At 35.0% G+C, this 22,958-nt stretch overlaps 1 protein-coding gene across 2 annotated transcripts in view; it reads left to right on the top strand.

The window, feature by feature from the left end:
* Positions 1-22,958, top strand: part of EPHA3 (EPH receptor A3) — a 370,038-nt gene that overhangs the window by 332,159 nt on the left and 14,921 nt on the right. For both annotated transcript variants that reach the window (XM_060149389.1, XM_060149388.1), the window contains exons 14-15: positions 15,411-15,560; positions 17,078-17,271. In XM_060149389.1, coding sequence (XP_060005372.1) covers positions 15,411-15,560; positions 17,078-17,271 — 344 coding nt within the window. The remainder of the gene's footprint in view (positions 1-15,410; positions 15,561-17,077; positions 17,272-22,958) is intronic.

Raw genomic sequence — 22,958 nt, 5'->3', positions numbered from 1 at the left:
TGTATAGTACTCCATTTTATTCATGTACATTATTTAGCCAATGTACTATTAATTGGGTAGAATTCTAATGTTTTGCTATTATTAGCAATACTTTGATGTACATCTTGATATATAATTCATGCCTTTCTATCATTACCTCTTCAGGATAAATTTCTAGAAAATTGGTGAGTCAAAATATGGACAAATATGTGAAGATTTTGGTACATGAATTGCTTAATTGTTTTACATATAGTTTGTTATCACTTTTCATTTTTAGTGGCAATATATAAATGAGGCCATTTCATTATACTCTCACTAGCCAAGAGAATGAGCAGTTTTTAAAAAAGACAGTCAGCTTCTGCTGCTTTCTTCTTGTTTAATTCTAAGAGTTTATTCCTGATTAAACAAACAAACAAAGAAGCAAACAAAAATTCTCATTCTTGTCAGAAGTCATCAACCTCAGTAACTCTATTAACAGCCACTAAGGTTGTCACATGGTGACTATATCTCACTCTGAGAAAGAGCTCGATATGCAAGACTGAGTTTCATCTACAAGTAAAGCCACAGTGATAGAAACACAGAAAGAAGCTCTGTGTCTCAGATATATCCCTAGCCGTGTTGATTTAGAAGTTGGAACTCTCGTAATGGCTTTTACCCTTGTTTGCATTTCCCGTTTTCAGGTATACTCTCTAGCAGATTACCTTTGTTCATGAATCTAAGTATTTTTAGAAACTGTGTTCTGCATAAAAATGTTGCTGTTCTGGGCTTCCCTGGTGGCGCAGTGGTTGGGAGTCCGCCTGCTGATGCAGGGGACACGGGTTCATGCCCCGGTCCAGTGTTGCGCCACAACAGTGAGAGGCCGCAAAAAAACCCCAAAAAACAAAAAAACAGCAAAAGATGTTGCTGTTGTTAGGAACACAGTTCATTAGATTAAGAGCAAGAGAAATTTAAGAAAATTGTATACCTTGCAGCTAGTTGAATTAAGTTTAGAGCAGTGACTATGCCTACACAGCTCTGAAAACTTGATAAAATTACAAAACATGGGTATCTTGATAGTGCTTTTTGTGCTCCTTCTCTGATCACCAGAAAAATTAGTCAGCCACCATTCTGCAGCAAAACATTGTTATGACTAAATTATTACTCCAGGGAACAACATACACAACAGATGATAATATATAATATTTGTTGTCTGGAAGAGAATGTTTTTTATTCTACTCACTGCTACTCTGCATTCTAAAGATATTCTTCATAACCCTCTGCTACTACTTGAGCTATTAACACACTCCATGAAAAGTATTCTTTTTTTTTTTTTCATGAAAAGTATTCTTGCTAGCATTATCCCTGTTACAAAAATCACCTTATTCAAGAAATATTTCCAGTTCTAATAGAAAGTATTTGGGGAAAAAGGCCTTTATCTGAGATATTCTATTTTTCGGTAATTCATTCAGGTTCTAATCTCTCTGTTCTTTAAATGAGCACATCCTTGTTCTCAATACTAGTCTTAATTTCAAGTGTTGGGGAGAAAGAATTTTCCTCTACCCTTCAAAGCTTCTTTTAGCTGGTGTAATAATCAAATCAACATGAGACATTAACAGGAGAAAAGCAAATTTAATTTCGTATGCATGGAATCTCACATATATGAGAGGGTCAAAGACAGAAAGGTAAAATGAGGTATATATGCCATCTTGAGCTAAGGAGTGGGAAAGAAGGCCTGAGGCTTCAAAGGGGAGGAAAGTAGTTCACAAGTTGATAAGAAGAGTAGATGTTGGGTAATTAGATGTTTGCCCTGCCATACAGATGGGCCCCTCAGATGAAATTTATCTCTGGCAATCTCATTCTGGGAAAGGACCCTCCCTTGACAATTTAAATTCTTCTAGGTAGTTAAGGGAGAGGCAGAAGCTTCTCTTGAAGGAGCAGGGTCCTGATTGCCTTTGGCTCAAAAAAATTCATATGCCAAAGTGGCACGTTTTGGGGAGCTTACTTCTGAACTCTTGCACTAGGATACTCCAAGAAACAATTTCTCTTGGAGAAACTTGAAAGATTCATTCGAATCTACATCATCTGCTCTCTGGAGACTGTATACGGTTAACTTTCGGAGCTTCATTTATACTGATTGTTACTTTGTCAGGACCAAGGGATCCACAAGATTATTTCAACCTTAGTAGAATGATGTTGATGTGTCAAAATTCCTCTTTAGCCTTTGTGAAGTAAAAGTGCAATAGGATCTTTGCATTTATGCTTCATTCCCAGAAGATTCTTAAAAGCCACACTAACCAAACGGGCTCATTCACTACCAATAAATAGCTGATTAGAGTTCTTCAGTGTTCATCCTTGTATTTTCTTGGAACTCCTCAAACTATCTGTGGGAGTCCTGACTTCCCTCTGAGAAGCTGTAATTTGCATCTGCATTTCTAGAATAATTTAGACATCTTTGATTTAATTTCCCATAATAAGCCTTGTTTGGTACAATAATTTTATAATTTACCCTAAAATATGAGGCATGGTCATACAGTAATAGGAGTTCTATTTTGTTTTTTAAACAAAGACACTGAAACAATGAAATGAGTATTGTCATACTAAGCTGTCTTTTTGGGAATGTGTACTTACTGCAGGAACACTGCTATTGTCCAAAATGTTTGGGGAATTCCTCTTTCGAAATTATCTTTAAAACTAGATTGTAAATGATACTATCACTCAAAATTGTTTAGGCATATAGTATTTTGGGAAGCAGACTTGACTAAGATAAAATCTGTGGTTTCAATAAGCTTATAGTTAACAAATAAGGAAAGTAGTACATTGTTGTAAAGTCTGGGTTTTTTTCTAACCAAAAACAGGATTATTCAGCTTAGACATCCACCTTATTTATTTGAATTAGCATGCTATGATTATGTTTATTTCAGAAAAACAAGTTCACCATTTAAAATAGCGTGCCAAGGCATTCTTTTTGGATAGACACATTCTTGTTAATCTGCTTTACCAGTCATGTTACTTTAATCACACTTAACACATTTCAGAAATCAGCATTCAGTGCCTCAATTCATTATACTTTTCCGATTGCTCCTCTGAAAGTTATTGCCTTTAGATAGAGGGTAATTGCACTAAGAAATCATGAGAGACATTTGGTTCAATGCCACTGAATGAATGTAGGGTGTCTGCTGTTCTCATTTTTAAAACACCTCTGTGGTTGACAGGCAGGGTAGAAGAGTGAAATAGAAATTATATCCACTAATTCTGTATTTAAAGATTCTTAAACTGGAGGGGACATCTGAGGAGTTGAGAAAATCCTTAGCCTTACAACTTAAAACAATGTATCAGACATTTTCTCCTGCTGCTTTTGATACTGTCTTAAGTGTACTCTGAGTTTTCCTTCCTTATATCCTCAATAGTATGCCTGAAAGGAAAGAGTCAGCTGAGATAATAATAAACACGTTTTTGTGTTTTCCATAAGAATATTAGGTAGGAAATTGGAATTTTTTTTCAATACACACTTTTAGTTATTTCTCTTGATTTCTCACTACGGAGTTATACGGAAATTCCAAACACTGACACTTTTTATTATACAATATTATTATGCATCCTGTAACCTTTAGAAAATTCGACTGTACATTCATGACATGATGAGAATGAGAAAGGTGTAAAGTTTCAGTATTACTGTGAAAATAGTTCAATCTTGCAGACCCCCTGAAATGCTCTTGAGGACACCAAGAAATGCTTGGATAACACTTTGAGAACCACTGTTATAGATACTTTATGAGGAAAATAACACCTTAAAAACTAAATAAATATTTGAGTAGTTATTAAATGATATAAAATCTGACTTATGAGGTAGTATTATGTGATATAACATGTTTTGAAGAAAGGTCTTGAAAACATACCTGCGGTTACATACCTAAGGTTGCAAACCATCATAAAAGGCCCTGGATTTTACTTGGGATGGATATGATTGGAGCATTTAGCTCTGCAAATTTAAAACATCAGAGAATTTTTGTTGTTGAGAAAAACAAACAAAAAAATGGATTACCTCTCTTTAGTTATACATCATGTGAATATCAGAGTATAATTATGGCATGTTTCCCATTTTTTTGGACTGAACTACTTATTTGCTCTATTTTATACTATCAGAAGCATGGTATTATTGGTGAGAACTGTTTTCTACTGAATAATTTTTCAATCTTTTTCTTATGAAATTTCACTTTTAATAAGTTAGCATTTTTATGTGTGTATGAATACATACATTATGTTTGTATGTTAAAATAGATAGAATCCAAAATTCCAAGATGATAGTGGTCAATTTGCTGTTTTATACAGGATCAAGTTAAAGAAAATATAGACTTTTACCTAATTTATATGCTGTGTCATGTAAAGTCAATCCTGTTCTCAAGTCCCCAAATTCATTTTAGGGGTATAATTACCACATAAACTGATCTGGGAAATTTAAGAAAACCAAATGATGTGTTCTTGGTTACATTCTTCATTATTAGTATTTTTCTTTTTATTTCTATTGTGGAGATGCATACTGAGTAATTGCCAAGTGGATTTTTATATTGAATGAAAAAAGTTCTGTCTTGTGTCACATTGCCCTATGGCCAATTAAAACCTATTTAATTTTTAGAAGATAAAACCAAATGAAAAGTTATTACAGGCATTATGTGTTAAGTAATAGGAAAAAGAAATCTTATTTTACATAATAACTTATTCTATTTTTTTTCTCTGTGAGTCTGCCAAGTTGATGCCAGAAATATTCTATTACTGCTTTGTCTTGTCTAATTTCATTTGCAAGACAAGAAAAATAAAGGGGCTAAAGCAAGTGATTAAAAGCTAAGTGGCTGAATACTCTGTTTCAGGATACTCCACTTGAAGAATATGAATATTAGAAAACATGAGCCTTAGTTCTGTAGAATTCTCAAGGACTAAAAACTATGCATACCAAAAACTTGTGTGATATGAAAAGAGAATAATAGTATTTTGATAAGTAGTATATGTCATATGTAATTTACACATGAATGAAAAAAAGCAATAAGTAAATATCTAATCAGTGGCCTTCATATAGTAATGTATTTTAAGCTTGGACACAAAATAAATAATGTCAACATTTTCTAGTCTCTTAGAATCAGTACATAGCTTCTGTCTTATGTAGCTTCACAAAGTAAAGCTATATATCCCCAAATCAGAAAACTCTAGAAGATTTTATAATCTCAGTTAATGGTGCCTCAAAGTTTAATGAGGGATCAAATACTTTCTAGCCACCCATTTCAGAGAGATGGATAGCACGAACATTTCAACATGTGAAAATAATCCATCCAGATTTATGTGGAGAAAAATCACAACTATAATTTTGGAGTGATACACACGAGTGAGGAGGTTCTATGTAAATATATTACACACAGTCTCTAGCAGGAACAGTTTTCTCTGCAGTGCATCATTCATTCATTCATTCATTCATTCAACAAATATTTGAGTGCCTGCAATATACTAGGCACTGTTCTAAGACCTGAGGACCCAGAGGTAAAAACAAAGCCCTGACTCCATGAGCTTACATTCTAGTGTGGTATTTCACATAATAAACAGGTGAAGATATAGCAAGGCAGAGAAATAAGATGAGGAATGTGGACAGTATGAGGGAGATGCTACTGTAGATAGGACGATCAGAGAGAGTTTCTCTAATAAAATGACATTAGAACAGAGAATTAGTGAGAGTGAAGGAGAAAATAATGTAAATATTGAGGTTAATAGGCCAGATTCATTTGCTTTAACTATTTTTCAATTCAATGGAATAATTTTAATAATTTCTCTTATTCCAACAGGCTCACTTTGCAAGAAGACAAGTTAAGTAGTCAGATTAATGATATAACTCAGACTTAAAGACAAGCAAATAGTGACTGGTCCAGTCTGTAGCGTTGAGCCCTGGAAGCTTAGTAAAAATCACTTACTAAAATTATTTCCAGTTGACTTGTGAATATCCCACATTTCAAATTTGTGATGACACATTGCCTGAAGCTTTTCCCATGTACCCTGAAGCCACTGACCAGCCCCAGCTGCTCCAGCACTGGGAGAGACAGCAGTCATTATTTCCCAAGCCAGTCTTACTACTTGATGCCTGGAATGGCTAATAATTTGATTCATTCCTGTCCTATGACCCTTTTTCAACTACAGTTTTACATGTCATGGTTTAGGCCCACTCCCATGATTTTTTTCCTTTCATTTGCTAGCCATTTCTCTGGAACTGCCCCCGTATTTCAAGCAATTTTTATCTAACATAGACATACAAGGAAACCACTGCCATTATATCTAGTCAGAATTGTCTCAGCAGATATTTATGAGATTCTCAAACTATCATGTTATCTTTCCTAATTTTTCAGTTATCAATATTAATAAAACCAAGCCTATCCAAGTTATGTACATTTTTGCTTAATTACTAGAATGAATCTAATACTTCTGTTTCATTATTTTTATTGTAAATATATAGTATTCCTGCTATATTGGATAGGTCTTTCTGATTTATTTACTTATCAATATGGCTTTTTTGGAAACTTGTGTTCAGAGTGCTAAAAATTCACTTTCAAATGAATTTCTGTAACCTTTAAAAAATAAAGTAGGAATTCAGTATATGTAAAACACAAGGTTTAACACTTAAAACCTCTTTGAACTTTGAAAAGAGCTGTACCCATATTAGGCTGTATGTTTAGTCTTATCCCTAAAGTTTTTCATTGTTTTTGTTGAAGATATACATTATACATCAGATGACCTAATTTTATATTGTATTATTTGACTCTGAAAGTAACAGAAAAGTTATTTGTATTTTATTTCCTGGATAGCCATAGAGTTACTTAGAATACAAGGTGAAGACTTTTAAGAAATTCTTAAGCGTCTCACGGAATGTTGAAAAATTTCAAAAGTTCAAAGTATTGACTTTTGCTACCTGAGAGATCATCTGTCTCTGATCTCTTGTGGCAGTCAACATCTGCTGGAACAATTCTCTCAATGACTTTTAGATTTGAACTACTGGGAATTAGAACAGATGCTTCCCCTGGGAGTCTTCTTGGATTGCCCTTCACCTTGTTGTCTACCGTTGTCTGCAGTGAACGAAGTTTACTTCCTGACGATAGATCCTAAATCCTTTAGTCAAATGATTTATCTCTATAGTTCCACTTCTAACCTGAGAAGCCAATATTTGCCTCCAGGTTAAACACTCAATTACTCTGGGTTTACTAAGATAAACTCTCCGAAGTCCTTTGTCACTCTAACTATGACCTGACAGAGCTCACAGGCAGGCAATGTGAAATATGGATCAGCAAAGCATTTCCTAAATCAGTAAGGAGAGATTTGTGTATATAATCAGAGAAAAATTGGGGCAGACATAAGATACTAGGGCTCAATGTCCAGAGATTTCAGCAATTACACTCCTTTTCTTTAGAACTCAAGACTTGAAACCCCCTAACCCACAGCGAATGAGCTGACTTCAGTTAAGCACCTGAAAAATTCAGGGCTTTTAGCCAAATGTCTCATTTAAACTGTCTAAATTCATTAAGTTTAGAGAACTGAAATGCAGGATCTTCCAAGAGCATGTTTACTTTGTGATTCCTCCTCTAACTGCTGTTTCTGGACAAAGTGAACAAGGTTTTGTACTACTTTACTCCTGGATTAGAGTTTAGCAATTACATAATGCCTCTGCCCAGAGAATCCCTAGTATCTTTACTTGTGCCCTTTTATTCTCCTTTAACTTTTCTGTAAGAATTCTATGGAAGTAAATCCAGATATTACAGCCAATAGATATGCAGTTTAGTCCAAAGTTAGGATCATCTTTGGACTAAACAAGAGCCAAAATAATTAACATTAAAAATGTCAGCATCCTTGATATTTCTGTAGGTTTAAGATAGAAAGTTGAAAGTTGAAAGAGCAAAGGTTTGTAAGTTAGCACAGCTGTTAGAGATAGATGAAACTGAACATAAAATCAAGTTTTATGTTTCCCATGACCCTCAGTTTATGAATGATAAGATATCTGCACATAGAGGCTAAGAAACTTGGCAAAAAATAGATAATACAGTCAAAGCTAAGCCTAGAAATGACAACTCCTAATTCCTACTAAACTTAAGAATCCAAATGGAACATGTGACCGTAAATCCCCCTGCACCCCAAATTACTGACTGTCATAGATGTGACATCAGCACTGGGAGGAACTGGCTCTGGGTTTGGCATTGCAAATATGGGGAACAAGCATTAGCTTCTGATTCTGTTGAGTTTGAACTGGAGGTCCCTCTGCAATTGAAGTTTTAGAAACACTCCATATGCTGTGAATCTGGGCTTGCTCCAGGCAACTGGAGACTTTTCTCAAATATGTAAATATCTGGGGAGCTTACATACAGACATAGAGACCACCTTAAGTAAATGCTTCATTTTATGATCTGTTAAAATATTGTAAAAAACACATCTTCATAAATTATTTTTAGAGTATCTGGCGCTTTACTTTTCTGAACACCTAGGAGCATTTTACCAACCAAAACTTCAATTGCCAACTGATTTCAAAGTTTTAGCTCATTAGTAACAGTTGTATTAGAACAGTTTTACTATGGCAAGAAGGCAGTATACCAAATGACACCATTTGTCTCATCAGATCCAAATTTTTGCATAGCTCATTGAAGGATATGTTTGGCAGTTTTTTGGAAGGCATCTAAATTTTTAAAATGCCCTCTACACATATAAACTGAAAAAGCAATTTCTGAATGTGAAAAAGAAGAAGAAAATATAAGTCAAGCAATGTTGGCTTAAATTTGTTGGGGTGGGAGGTGGGGAAGGAAGAGGAATTTTTGTGGTCCAATCAGAAGCAGAAGTATAAATAAATTCTGCAATACATTACTTGTAGGAAATTTAATGAGTCAGACTCTTGTATATTCAATTTATTTTATTTTGATAGTCTCAGATCTACAGATGCTCAGCTTGAAGGCAGAGAGAGTTATCGTGAAGTGTGACTAAATTAAAATTTATGGGCCTCAGCTTCTTCTTTCACCCTTATTTCAGAGCCAAATTGAGCCCTCTAGGTCTCTTATCCAATGTCTCACTATGTCAATGATATTTATGTTTTGTAGCCTTAGATAGCATTTTCTCTTGTAGGAAAAGCCTATTTCTTACCAAAAATTTTGGTTATTGATGCTTCCACCTAACAAAGAAATTGATGCTTAATTTAAGTTTTCCTAGCAATAGAAAATGATCCCTGTTTCAAAAAAATTAAAGGGAGAAAGCAAGAGAAAAAGAAGAAAAGAAAAGAAAACAAAAAATAGAGGGAAAAATCTCAAAGAGGTGCTATTATATTTACCAAAATCCACATATCAGAAGATTAGCTCTAATGAACTTGGCCCTTTTTTAGACTAGAACAGGAATGAAAATATCCATGGAAAGTGTGCTAATGGTTAAATAAAGAAAGAAAGAAAGAAAGAAAGAAAGAATTCCACTTAGTCTACATAAAATCCAGTTAAATCTTAGACCTCTTTGAATCATTTTCCCTTGCTGATCAAGATTTGTCACAAACAATCTAAAGCAGTAGTTCTCGAACAGGGATGATTTTGCTCCCTAGGGGATATTTGATATTGTCTGGAGATATTTTGGCTGTCACAATTGGAAGGATGTTGATATAATCTAGTGGGTAGAGGCCAGGGATGCTAGTAAACATACTGCAATACACAGGACAGCCCCTACAGCAAAGAATTAATCTGGTGTAAAATGTCAATAGTGCTACTATATAGAGACCTTGTTCTAAAGTTACCCAACATGTATAAAGAATGTGGGAAGAATGAGAGAGTGGGGATCAAATATCTCTCTCAGGTACTTACAATTTCTCCTGTCCACACTGGACTGCAAGTTGCAGGGGATAATGTGGAATACATTGCCATTTGTGAAAAATTATGCAACAGACTAGCCATCTGCCAACAAGTCTCCTAGAATGTTGAACTTCAGGCTAGCAAACATAATGTAACAAACAGTACACCTTTTTATTCTTGTTAAATTTTATTCTCATTTGTTTTTGATATAATACTTGAAAGTTATCATTCGTTTCCACTCAAAGATTTAAATATTAAACGTGATCACTTTACTTTTGATATTTTGATTGCGTTTATTAAAATGTCATGGGTGTAAACTCATGAATGGACATTCACCTAGCAGATAAATATGTCCCATATTTTCAGCCAGCATGTGAGTATCACTTATGCATAATTATTTTGATGTTTTAACATTTTACTTAGCTTCATCCTACAAAGGAATGGAGTAATATTCATGTGCATAGATTAAAAATATTTATTAAATTTTTGGTGGTATTCAGCCTCTCATAGCCTTATGATTTCAAATGATAGTTTGGGCACACTTATTTTATTTATGGCAATGTATAGGACAAAAGCTACTACTCGAATTCATTTTACTAGTTTTGAATATAAAGAATTTTAAACTACAATGTTGAATTTAAAGAGTCTGTGATAATAGGTGCACTCACCCTGCCTCAAACTCTATAATAATATTATGAGCTTGGAATCTCTCCTGTAGTTTGATTTCGAATTAAGCGTGTACTACAAATATGTTGGTTTATTTTTCTCTCATTTGAACCAGAGTGACTGGTTGTTTCCTGATCATGGAAAAAGTAAAATAAATTATAAAACTCTTCTTACTCTGATGTATTTTTAGCAACGAATGATAAATTTGAATAATACTTTGTAGTTGGCAATGAGCTTTCCCTTATATCTTCATTTAATAAATTATTTACATGAATAGTAAAAGTGTGCTATTTGAAGGGAATTGGAATGGAAGAAAGGGCAAAACATTTATTGAGTACTCTATTAAAGATTAGACACTTTAGTTGTTGCTTTATGTATATTATAAATCTATTGCCAATGACAAAAAAAATCCCTAAATAATAATGAATAATCCTCAGTCATCCTTATTCCCTTCCTCATCCAGTGATGGATGGTGCCATTTCCAAGACGGCTGGCTAGGGGCAGGAGGAGAGTCTTGAATATGATTGTCACTTCATTCCCAGAGCAAAACCAATCAGTCTAAAACACCTGGAAGCAGATAATGAAAGTCATCTAATGAGAAAGCTAAATGTTCCAGGGTTAAAATTCTAGGGTTAAAAGCTAATTACCTAGGGATTCCAATAACAGTATTGAGTAAAGGCAAACAATACTTGTTCATTTACACTTTCTTCTAAATAATGAGTTCAAATTAGCCCCAGTTGTTCATTTAGAATGCGTTGTATGGATATCATATGGGAAAATATAAATTAAGAGTTTTCTTCTTGTAATTAAAATAAATATATTTACTTTTAAGTATATGAACTCACTAAACAGTGACCTGGAACAGAGCCCAGCCACTAAGAAAAAGACTAAAACACTAAAAAGTTGATCAATGGAAATTTCTAGGTAAGGAAACATTTAATTTTGCAAACTTGCTTAGTTGTTGAGCTGGTTGAATGCCACTTATTCATTCATTATGTGTTCAGAATAACATGTTTGGAATAAAATGGGGAAAAAAATCAAAATCTCCCCCTTCCTTATGCTTTCCTATAAGGGCGGCAACTCAAGCTTTGATGCAGTGAGGAGCCAGAAGGAAGCTTAGATTAAAAATCTGAATGAGATGAATGGATGAAGGCAGGTGTGGCACATATATATAATGGAGTATTACTCAGCCATAAAAAGGAACAAAATTGAGTTATTTGTAGTTAGGTGGATGGGCCTAGAGTCTGTCATACAGAGTGAAGTAAAAAAAACAAATACTGTGTGCTAACACATATATATGGAATCTAAGAAAAAAAAAAAAGGTCATGAAGAACCTAGGGGCAAGACGGGAATAAAGACACAGACCTACTAGAGAATGGACTTGAGGATATGGGGAGGGGGAAGGGTAAGCTGTGACAAAGCGAGAGAGAGGCATGGACTCTGCCACTGTGTGCGTTTGAAACAATGTTTTAACAAGATTTACACAGCAAATAGACAGCATTTGATGGGAAAACGGTTCTGGAAATAATTTGCTTGAATCTGTAACCATGTGCTTCATTAGAAAACACACTGCACGGGTCTTAGTCAAGAATTGAAAGAGTGACGCTCCCGCTAAAGAGATGGGTGTGGCTATGGCATCAGAGGTCCCTCCAATGGCATTTATGTCTGTATGCAGAACCACCAGTGAAGAGATTCTTTCCAAGCTCCTTCGACATAGGTGTAGCTATGTTCTTCCTAAAAGCAAATTAAAAAAAAAAAACCCTTTTCAGTATTTCACTATTTTTAGACATTTTATTAAAATATGCTCAGGGCTTCCCTGGTAGCGCAGTGGTTGAGAGTCCGCCGGCTGATGCAGGGGACACGGGTTCGTGCCCCGGCCTGGGAAGATCCCACATGCCGCGGAGCGGCCGGGCCTGTGGGCCATGGCCGCTGAGCCTGCGCGTCAGGAGCCTGTGCTCTGCAACGGGAGGGGCCACAACAGTGAGAGGCCCGCGTACCGCAAAAAAAAATATGTTCAATGTCAAGGCTGTCCTCTCTGGAAAACAGGGGTAAAGCACTGAAGATGAAACAACTTTAGCATGTACCATTGTAATCCTGGTTGAAGTAAAACACAGAAAATGGGCTTATTGTTCATGGTTGTCATCAATCTATTGGTTTTGGGTTTTTTCCTAATATCTGTATTTTTATTTCAAGGAATCTTGATAAGGTGACACGTATCTGTGCCTTATATTTACTAAATAGATGCAAAGTTTTCAACATGGAAAGGACTTTCTTCCTTTATCTCTCTCTCTCTCTCTCTTTCTTTCTTTCTTTTAGTGCCATTTTTATGCTTTTAGTAATTTGTTTCTGGGCAAAGGAAAGGAAATAGCAAAGTGTCTGTAGCAGAGATAAGACATTCAGCTGAGATTTTAAAGTATCATCTTTTCTTTGCCCCATGAGTACAATTTGTTTGATTTCTGTTAATTCTCAGAGTTCTTTAAAAGGGAAAGAATGTATGCGCAATGATTCCATTTGGCATCCTGAATAGATTTATAATAGTTAAATGTCACATGTGTAGTTCTGTTTTTATCACAATTATGGGGTAGTATTTGAAATACTGATTCCTTAAAACCCAAATCTGGACTCTGCAGGTACAATTAAGTTAATTTGTTTTTTTTTAAATATTATTATTAACATTGAATGTGTTGGTAGAGAAAGGGCAATATTAGGCTAGGAAAAAGACTCTCCAAATTTAAATATGAAAAAGTATCTTTTAAATTTTTGTTGAAAAAATATACAAACTATAAAGAAGAGAATGAATGAGTGAGTGTAAGTGAGAGAGAAAAGAAAGGGGCAACTTCTAAGACCATATGCCCTCTCATCTCCATAGAGTTTTCTATTCTGTTTTTCTGGTTCTGGACAATCTTTACTCCAGTGCACGTTGAGCTCTGTAGTGTTTCCCACCAACTCCCAAAACCCTCTTGGTCTAGCTCCCATCTCTCCAACCTGATTTTACTGCACTGGTATAAATCATGGATGACCCTTAGGTTGCTACCTTCTCAAGAAGGCTGTGCTCAGTCCTCCTTTTTGTGCCCACTTCTCTACAGTTTCATGCATCCTTCAAAACCCAGTGTAGGCCCTTTAAAGACCTCCTGGCAGTACTCTTTCTGAAGAGCTCACTTGTGTGAAAACATCGAAGAAAAGTGTCAAGTTTACTGAGATAGTTCCAATCACATATACCACTCTTCTCTATGGGATAACACTTGCTCAATGTACCCGTGATTAAATCTCAATTCGACCTTTTCCCATCCTCTCCTCCTGCATGCCTCCACACTCTCTGTAGTATCATCACACTGAAACCGTTTTTCCAGAACATATATTTTCCTCCTCTGTGCTTTGATTTATGCTATTTCCCTCAGAGTATGGGAGTATTAAGCTGATGTTTCTTGAGGCTTTACTGTGTGCCAGGAACTACGCTAGAGATTTTACTGAAATTTGTCATTTAGCCTCACAACAGTGCTATGAACCAGCACTGTTACTTTCCCAAATAACAGATGTGGAAATTCAGGCATAATAAGGTTTAATAGTTTACCTCCCAAATTGCCAATCCATTTCTCTAAAGCAATATATTGTCACCCTTGAACATTACTTAAGAACCAGTGAAGTGAAATGAGGTACAATGTCAATAGAACACACTTTGATGAATATGGCATAAAATTTTGATGATGTGAATTCTTTGGAACATCCATCCCTTTTCTTGTTGTATCAAAAATTGATGTACCTTATGAGGCTCAATTCATATGTGACCTCCTCAGTTTCTCTAGTGAGAATCTCGGCTCCATGCTCTGCGGCACAGCAGTCTCCACTACTATCTTCCTACTCAATGTAGGCAGGGTCTGCAATTCTAAAAAGCCCCAGCATTACCTGGAGCTTGTTAGAAATGCAGACCCTGCCTACATTCTGGAACTACTGAATCAGAATTTCCATTTTAATCAGAGTGAGCCCAAGATGATTCATATGCATTGTACAGTTTGAAAAGCAAAGTGTTAAATACTTATTTCTTTCTGCATTTAGTTATTTCCAGCAACTAATTATCATTCCTATTTGCTTGATATTTCTCAAACAGAAGGACCAGTGTGTTATTTATATTTGTCTCACCCAAAGTGACTAGCATAATACTTCCCATATGGTTGCTACTCAGCACATCTTTATTAAATGTATTTATTAAACTGAGAACAAATTCTATGGGAGTTATACCTTTATATCTCCCATAACTCATAGAAGCAATATTCTCCTCTAGACTATACGTTTTCAGAATGTAATTATTATATCTTTCTAGCTCATATGGTGCTTACCTAGTACATGGAGGGTACTTCAGTGGTTAATGATGGAGTGAGGCACTGAGTAAATTAATTAAGATGATTGATTAATGTATGTGAAGAGAGGTTTTTTAGATGCATAATTTTATTTTGAATTTATTTAATTAACAAATACCTTTAAGAACTTAGGAGTATCAAGGAGTGGTGTAAGTTCCTTACAAATATTAACTTAATTCACATTCTGCTCTAAGGTTGTTTGTTCATGCATAAATGTATGTTAAATCAATAAAGGTTGATTTGAGATACCTCATTCAATTCTAATATATAGCATATCTACTTCAAGTTGTTTTGCTACAGATGTCTGATAAATGTGCCATAATTGACATAAAATGTCAACATTTTAGCAATTTTCAAATGTTTTTTTCCTTTCATCATTTCAAAATCTTCCCAAATTGATTGAGAAAATATTGCAGTAAATAGTATGCCACTCACTCCTTGGTATTAAAATAGAAGAATATCAAGATATATCAGAAGAAACCCGCATTCCATTTCAGAAAAGAAATACCCTGACAAATTCAGTCAGATTTCAGATGGTAACGTATATTATATGTTTTAGTCATTGATCATGTATGTATATACGATTTTATATTGCAAGGGAGGGAAGATCCCAATCCGGTGGACATCACCAGAAGCTATAGCCTACCGTAAATTCACATCAGCCAGTGACGTATGGAGTTATGGGATTGTTCTCTGGGAGGTGATGTCCTATGGAGAGAGACCATACTGGGAGATGTCCAATCAGGATGTAAGTATTTGTAGTCTATGAGTTATGGGTTCGGATTAAGAGATCAAGCTGTGCAAGGAAGTGGAGCATAATGAAACCAGGTGGCTCCCTGTTTGTGACATTGAAACAGAATACTTAGAAGAAATGAAATTGCTTCCAAATCTTGTAAAGGTATCAAATGAGTTGCTCTGAAGGATTTACATTTTTCCCTCAAGCCCAGGTTTAGAAATGAGACAAAGTGAAGACATTTGTAATAAAATTTTATAAAATAAGTGCCTGACAAGATAGCCAATAGATATCGGGGAATGTTTGAAGTATTTTTGCTACAAAATTGTTTCAATGTAACATTAGTAAGATACACATGTCTGCCATCCTTTGTAGACTTAATTAATGCATCTGGGCCAACGTTTTGTTTACTTAAATATAGTATTTCCCAAAGTCAGACAAAACAACCAATCACTAGCATGTTGTTTCTCATAGTGTATTAAACTTGCACATGAATTTAGTTATACAAATTGAAGTCTCTGGATAGAGAAAATAATCTTTAACTTTCTATTACAACTCAAAAGGATTTTTGTTTTTATAAGTCATGTTTTGCTAATGCTTAGTGAAAGGATGCTATTGGCATGTGAGATCAGCACTTGGAGATGTTTTTTTATGCTTAGCCAGAAACTGTGAGCATGATCTCAAAGACACACATAAGAAGGAAAGCTGAGATGCTTTTAGTCATTTCCTACTCACCACATATAAAATTGCTTTTAATGTATTTGGATATAAAAACCTTTCTGAACTTCTTCAAACAAGCCATGTTTTATAATGGTACTGGGAAAATCAAACTCTCTTTACCACATCTCTATTTTCCAAATTCTTTCTGTATCAGAGGATCTCAAAATGTGGTCTCTGGACCAGCAGCTTTATCATGGCCTGGGAATTTGTAGGAATGCAAATTATCGTGCCTTTCCCCAGAGCTATGGAATCAGTGGTTAGTTATCTGCATATTCATAAGTCCTCCAGATGATTCTGATACACAGTAGAGTTTGAAAATCATGACTTTACATGATTTAAAAGTGTGAATGGACTAATAGTCAGTTAGCTGTGCAGCACGTGGGCTTTTATCAAAGGAACTTACTACGATTTGAGAGGTACCATTTGAACTGTGATATAACTAAAATCTGTGGTAATTTTTTCTGCATTCATTCATTCATGTATAGTTCCCATAGAAATCTGTATTACCAAATAATAATTTCTTTATAAATTACTGAATTTCCTATATCATAGAACATTTCTTTTTATTTTAATCTGGAAAGTTACTTTATAAACTTTTCTTTCCTAAATCCACTTTCTCTGCTTCAATCTTTCTTTATATAATATTTTCAGACATGGATAATATTTATTTAATAAGCTGCTATCCTTTTAAGAAATTTAAAATGAACATTTTTTCACTTAACTTTGAAATCGTCATATAAGTGTGACCTGCCCATGAAGAAGTAAAAGAAATTCCAACTCTTAAGTCTCTGGAAACGTTGCCTCTCACACAGGTAATTAAAGCTGTGGATGAGGGCTATCGACTGCCGCCCCCCATGGACTGCCCAGCTGCGTTATATCAGCTGATGCTGGACTGCTGGCAGAAAGACAGAAACAACAGACCCAAGTTTGAGCAGATTGTCAGCATTCTGGACAAGCTTATCCGGAACCCAGGCAGTCTGAAGATCATCACCAGTGCGGCAGCAAGGTGACACATTTGATTTTGCATCTTGCACTCACTCTGAAATGAATGTATTTTCTATCTCCAAGATGTTAATTTGTTTCTTCCACTTCTCCAGCTGCATACTTTGGTACTTATATTCCTCAAGATTAGAGAGACGTGTTTTCTTTTCCTTTTTAAACTTTCAGGAGGTAATTTCATGCTACTTAATGATAATGATAAAATTCTGGAATTTTTAACTTCCATCTTGAACAGAAGCATGTATACATTCAGGCTTGAGTATTTGGACAATAGAAACCCTGGACACATAGCTCCTTTTCACTCTCTCCTATTTAAACAAAAAACAAAAAAAAACAACAACAAAAAAGGAAATCTCCTGGAGTGGTGGGGAATTCTAACAAAGTCCTGATTTATTCCTCATTTAAAATACAGTTTCAAAAATAATAACAGTGCCTCCAAACCATCGCACTGGCTAGGGAAATGCAATTTTCCCTGACTTAATTTAAAAAAATTTGTTTAACCCATATCGTGTGCCAATTACTTTGTTAGACACTGTGAAGGATAAAACTAAGACTAAAATAATGTCAGTGTTCCTGGACAGCCATACAAATGTCAACAAATCATAGCCATAAGGCAGCCCTGAATGCACAATGTCCATTAGACTTTATGCGTAATTCTCCGTGGTAAGAATCATTGAGTTGTCTTAATGGTTTTAAGAAATGTCAATTATATTCTCATTGTACACATAGTGAAAAAGAGTGCTTTTACATTTTGATGATGTGTGTTCTTAAAGGAAAATTACAGAGTTTTAGTAAAGGAACTACACCTACTGTGCACAAAACTCCACAGTATTAAGTGGTATGTATACATAATACATAATGATGATTTACAGTGACTCATGTGTAAAAGATTTAATATAATCCCTTATAGGAGTTTTCTTTTCTTGTTTCTTTTATGCACATCTGTTTGTTTTACTGACAATTATCAAGAGTTGTGACTTTCAAATTGATAGAGCACTTGCTAATGCACTTATAATAGAGTATATAATTTTTCTACCTTAATAGGAACAATTATACTGAGCATACATGATCCAGTTTTTACATTACATTTGAATAAGATGAATAAAGAAAATTTGAATCAAAGTCTTAATATCAGTATATAAGAATCATAGATTATTTGTTGGAAATAACTTTTAGGGGGGGTCACTAATATTGAACTTAGTAATATATATTCAGTAGGTAAAACTATTGATAACTTATGCTACAAGGATGAATCTCTGTCCTAAATTTCAGAGTCAGACTGTACAGACTTTTTTGGAAATCCACCTGACAGTTTAACAACCAACAGGATAACAAACTTGCCCTTCCTGGGACATATGGTCCTCATTTTGCACCCTGAAGCCATTTCTTTTGATCTTTACTCAATAGCAATCGTAGCAAAAAAGAACATCTTTTCAATTCTTTCCATATCATAAAAGAGCATTCAAAGCATTTCCATAGGATCAATATCAATATAAAGACTAACTCATGTAATATGATCAAGAGATATTTAAATCCAATTCTATGTGGGAAAATTCTTAATATCAGATCATATTATGTGAGGATATACCCTCGTATTCAAATTTTTTTCCATTCACTATTCCATTCTTATTGAAGTACATTGAATATTTTTATCCTAATATGTATTTTTTAATACTTTAATATATCCCCTGTATTTTGTCACAAAACATGCAATTTTAGGGAAACTATTTTTCTAAGAAGTGCCACCCATCTTAATTCATTAAATATAAAAGTTTTAGAAATTGTGTTTATATATTTACTTATTGCCATTAAAATACACAGTGGGCAGATTGTGCTATTATAAATTTATTTACAACAACCTCAAATTACCATGCAACAATCTCAAGAGATCTTATTTTTCTTTAGAAAATTTGCTTTCCCACTTTTGACAACGATTATTCTATTCTTTTTCATAACTGGTTAAACTCATTCCCTTTCCCCTTTAATTTTCCAGTGATGCCCTTGCCACATGCTTTATTGAGAAAATACAAGCCATCATATGGGAAATTCCAGCAGCAAAACAAAAACAAACTGGCGCCTGCGCCCATCCATCTTGTTCTTTTTTCCTCTAATTACAAGAGAGGAAAGTTCTTCTTACCTCGAATTAGAAGAGAGGAAGTGTCCTTTCAATGTCAGAGGCAAATCCTTTCTCTCTCTCTTTCTATATCCCCTGCATACCCAGGCTCTTTCTCTCTCTCCTGCATATGCAGGCTCTTTATTTCTGCAAGATTATTGCCATAAAAATATGTTCTGTTATTACGTTGTTTCTCAAATTTCCCTAATACAAGAATCATCAGGAGAACTTATTAAATGCACAAATGTCAACGTCTAACCCAAGCTACTAATTTGGAATCTGCAGGAAAGGGAAATGGAATCTGGACATTTGATAAGAACGCCAGGGGATTTTTATCATCAAGGAAATTTAGAAGATGTTATTTGTCAACATCACCTCTGCTAGCCCCACATCTCTGCCAACTACTTCCTTATTTTTTTATCACCTTTCACAGCCAAACTTCTCCAATAAGAGTCTCACACACATCTCAAAACTTAATATTCAAATTTTATCTTTTTATTTTCTCCTGATTGCCTCATCCTTCCACTGCCTTCCAAATTTGGTTGAATACACCAGCACCTACTCATTTACCCATTCAGGATTATAGCCAGTCTTGGTACCTCTTTCTTGCTCTCCACACTTTGATCCAGGTGATCACTGGGTCAACATGATCCATTTCTCTCCCTTTTCACTGCAAACACTCTCTCCTATGACTTTTTCTGCTTCTGATCTAGACCACTGCTGTAGCCTCCTGATGTGTCCCCTGCTTCCATTCTTGTCCCACGCTAAGCATCTTGTCACAGAGCCTTCAGAATTTTCCTATCAATATACGTATTGATAAATTATATATTGATAAAAATATATTGATAAATTATATACATATAATATAATTTCAGTCACCTCTTTATAACCAATTTTGAATTTCCATTATACTTAGGAAAAAAATCTGCATTCTTTTTGATTGTTTAAATAGCCCTGCTCCTCCAATGTCATTTCTTTTATTCAAATAGTCATTTCTTCATTTTTTCAACAACTATTTATTATATGCTAAGCTACTATGTGCTAGGCATGTGCAGACGCTGGAGTACAGCGATGAAGACAAATATGGTCCCTACTATCCTGGAGCCTACATTATAGAAGATGTACAGTAGATAATAGACAAGCACAGATTATAGGAAGGAAATAAATAAAAGGTTGTGATAGATTATTAAAGGGTGGTTGAGGAAAAAGTCCTCTGAGGAGGTGATATTTGAGCTAAGAACTAAAAAAAGGAAAAGAGCCAGATTTTTTTCTTTTCTTTTTTTTTTTTTTTGACTGTGCTACGGAGCATGTGGGATCTTATATCCCCGACCAGGGATTGAACCTGTATTGGGACCACTGAGTCTTAACCACTGGACCACCAGGGAAGTCCAAGCCAGATTTATAAAGAACCATCCCCTCCATAAAAATATTTTTAGAAAAAGGATCTTGGCACAGGAAAAAGAAACTGCAAATGAGTCTGGAGAGTTCTAGGAAGTGGCAGAGGGACAACAACATAACCAAAGAGCAGTAGGGAAAGGAAGAGTCTGTCACAAGAAGGCAAACAGAAGCCAGAACACTTGAGGCTACCCAGGTCATGGTGAAAACTTTGGAATTTTTTGAAATGCATGAGGAACCCATTAAGACATTTAAAGCAGAGATGTGACACTATTTGATTTACGCAACTGCTTTGCTGGGGGAGAGGAATTTCCACCTTTCAACCTGTGCTACTTTCACTTAAATAGTACTCTAGCCTCAGTGACCAACCTCAAGTTCCTTCAGAAAGTCAAAGCATTTCAGACATGAGGACAGTAGCACACGCTGTTCTCTTTGTCTTAAGATTCTTCTTTGCATTCATCTTCCCTTAGAAAGCAGCTTCTACATCTTGTCTTAATTGAGGCATTCTCTGGCAACATGATTTAAAGGTCAACACCATTATTCTTTCATGGGCCACTATGTCCTCGTTCTTCATCATAATTTTAATCCAGTTGTGTGCATTTTCTTTTTATGTATCCATTCCTCCAATTAACTCAGCCCTGTGAGATCAGATGCCATGCTGCCTTTGTATTACCATGTTGATACTGGAAATTCAATACATATCTGTTAAGCACATAAATACATATTTACTGGAATAATAATAAATTTCCATTTCAACAGAGATACAATTTTTAGAAAAATATTCTAGTTTTATTCCTATTCATTATACAGATTTCTGCAGACATTAGTCATAATGGTAAAAGCTTAAAATTTTCTCCTAAGCAAATCTCACGTTTCCCTTTCTGTCAACTCAACTCCAGAAACAGTCTCCTCAACACACTTGGAGACTGTCTCAATCTGAGTTTGTGGATGGCACCAAGGATTCAAATTTCTCAATGACTTAGTTATTTAGATCAATATATAGAATTATGCCTATAAAGTCCTTTAGGAAAACCAACATCATTCTATTATTTTTTATAGGGATGTTGTTTTCCAGAGTCTGCCTGTGTCTAGTTAGTTTTATGGCAAATTTTATTTCATATACTGTTACAGAAATCTTCCTATAATGCATTATTTTACTCTTCAGCCTTCCTTAGAGTTGATGATTCATAACAGAAACATTTCCAAAGAATCTTACAGTGAGAGTGTCTTTGTGAATATCACTGCTGAAAGTGGGGAAGGTGTTTAAGCAGCTGGTCACGGTGTACCAGATTAAAAACTTACTTGTATGTTGCAAGAAGTGGTAAGAAGGGAAGGGAAGTTATATGAAATTTTATGTTATGTTTGTTTTCTGGTAATTGATTTATTTTCCTAAAAGTAGAGTAATTGGGGGAGACATGAATAAATTTGAAGTTTTGACTATATGAATATGAAGATACAAAGGTTTGTTTAGCAGTTACTTTGTGTGAGGCATCATACTAGGCCCTGTGGTGCTTATACAGGTAAAGAGACACAGCCTTCGACTGCAACAGCTTGCCTTTGAAAATAGAAGGAAAAGAAAAGTTCGGAAATACTATATAATTGACCCTTGAACAACATGGGTTTGAATTGTATGGGTCCACTTATAGACAGATACCTCTGAATGGAAAATACTACACTAATACAGGGTTTGTTGTTGGTTGAATCTGAGGATGCCGAGGAACCTCAGATAAGAGGTAAGAATGGGGAGGGCCGACTATAAATTAACCCCTGTGTTGTTCAAAGTCAACTGTAATATCCCTCAGAATATGTAATTACTAGAGCAAGAAGACAAGGTTTTAGGAATCATGAAGGAAGGATGAGTTTACTTTTAGCTTTCAGATTATCAGGCAGTTGCAGAGAAGTGACTTTTGGTTGATGGATGAAATTTCTACCAGCAGATAACAAGATCATACCAGGCTAGGGGAACACTGTACAAAAAAGTAAAACACACGAAAACTTAGGATACTTCCATTTACATTGCATAATACATTTCTGCTATAATACAGCGTAAGAAAGGAAATTATGAGAAAAGAACCTGATAGACGATTTCACCAGATAATGGAAGATTTAATGTCATCTCTAGAAATCTGGACTTTTGTCCATGAGGAAAAGAAGAGCCATTGAAGATGCTTAAATGATATATTACA

The sequence above is a fragment of the Lagenorhynchus albirostris genome, chromosome 5, assembly GCF_949774975.1.
Source record: "Lagenorhynchus albirostris chromosome 5, mLagAlb1.1, whole genome shotgun sequence".
In the NCBI taxonomy this organism is placed as follows: Eukaryota; Metazoa; Chordata; class Mammalia; order Artiodactyla; family Delphinidae; genus Lagenorhynchus; species Lagenorhynchus albirostris.
Note: the sequence above shows the minus strand (reverse complement) of the source record. Positions and strands in the feature narration are given on the sequence as shown.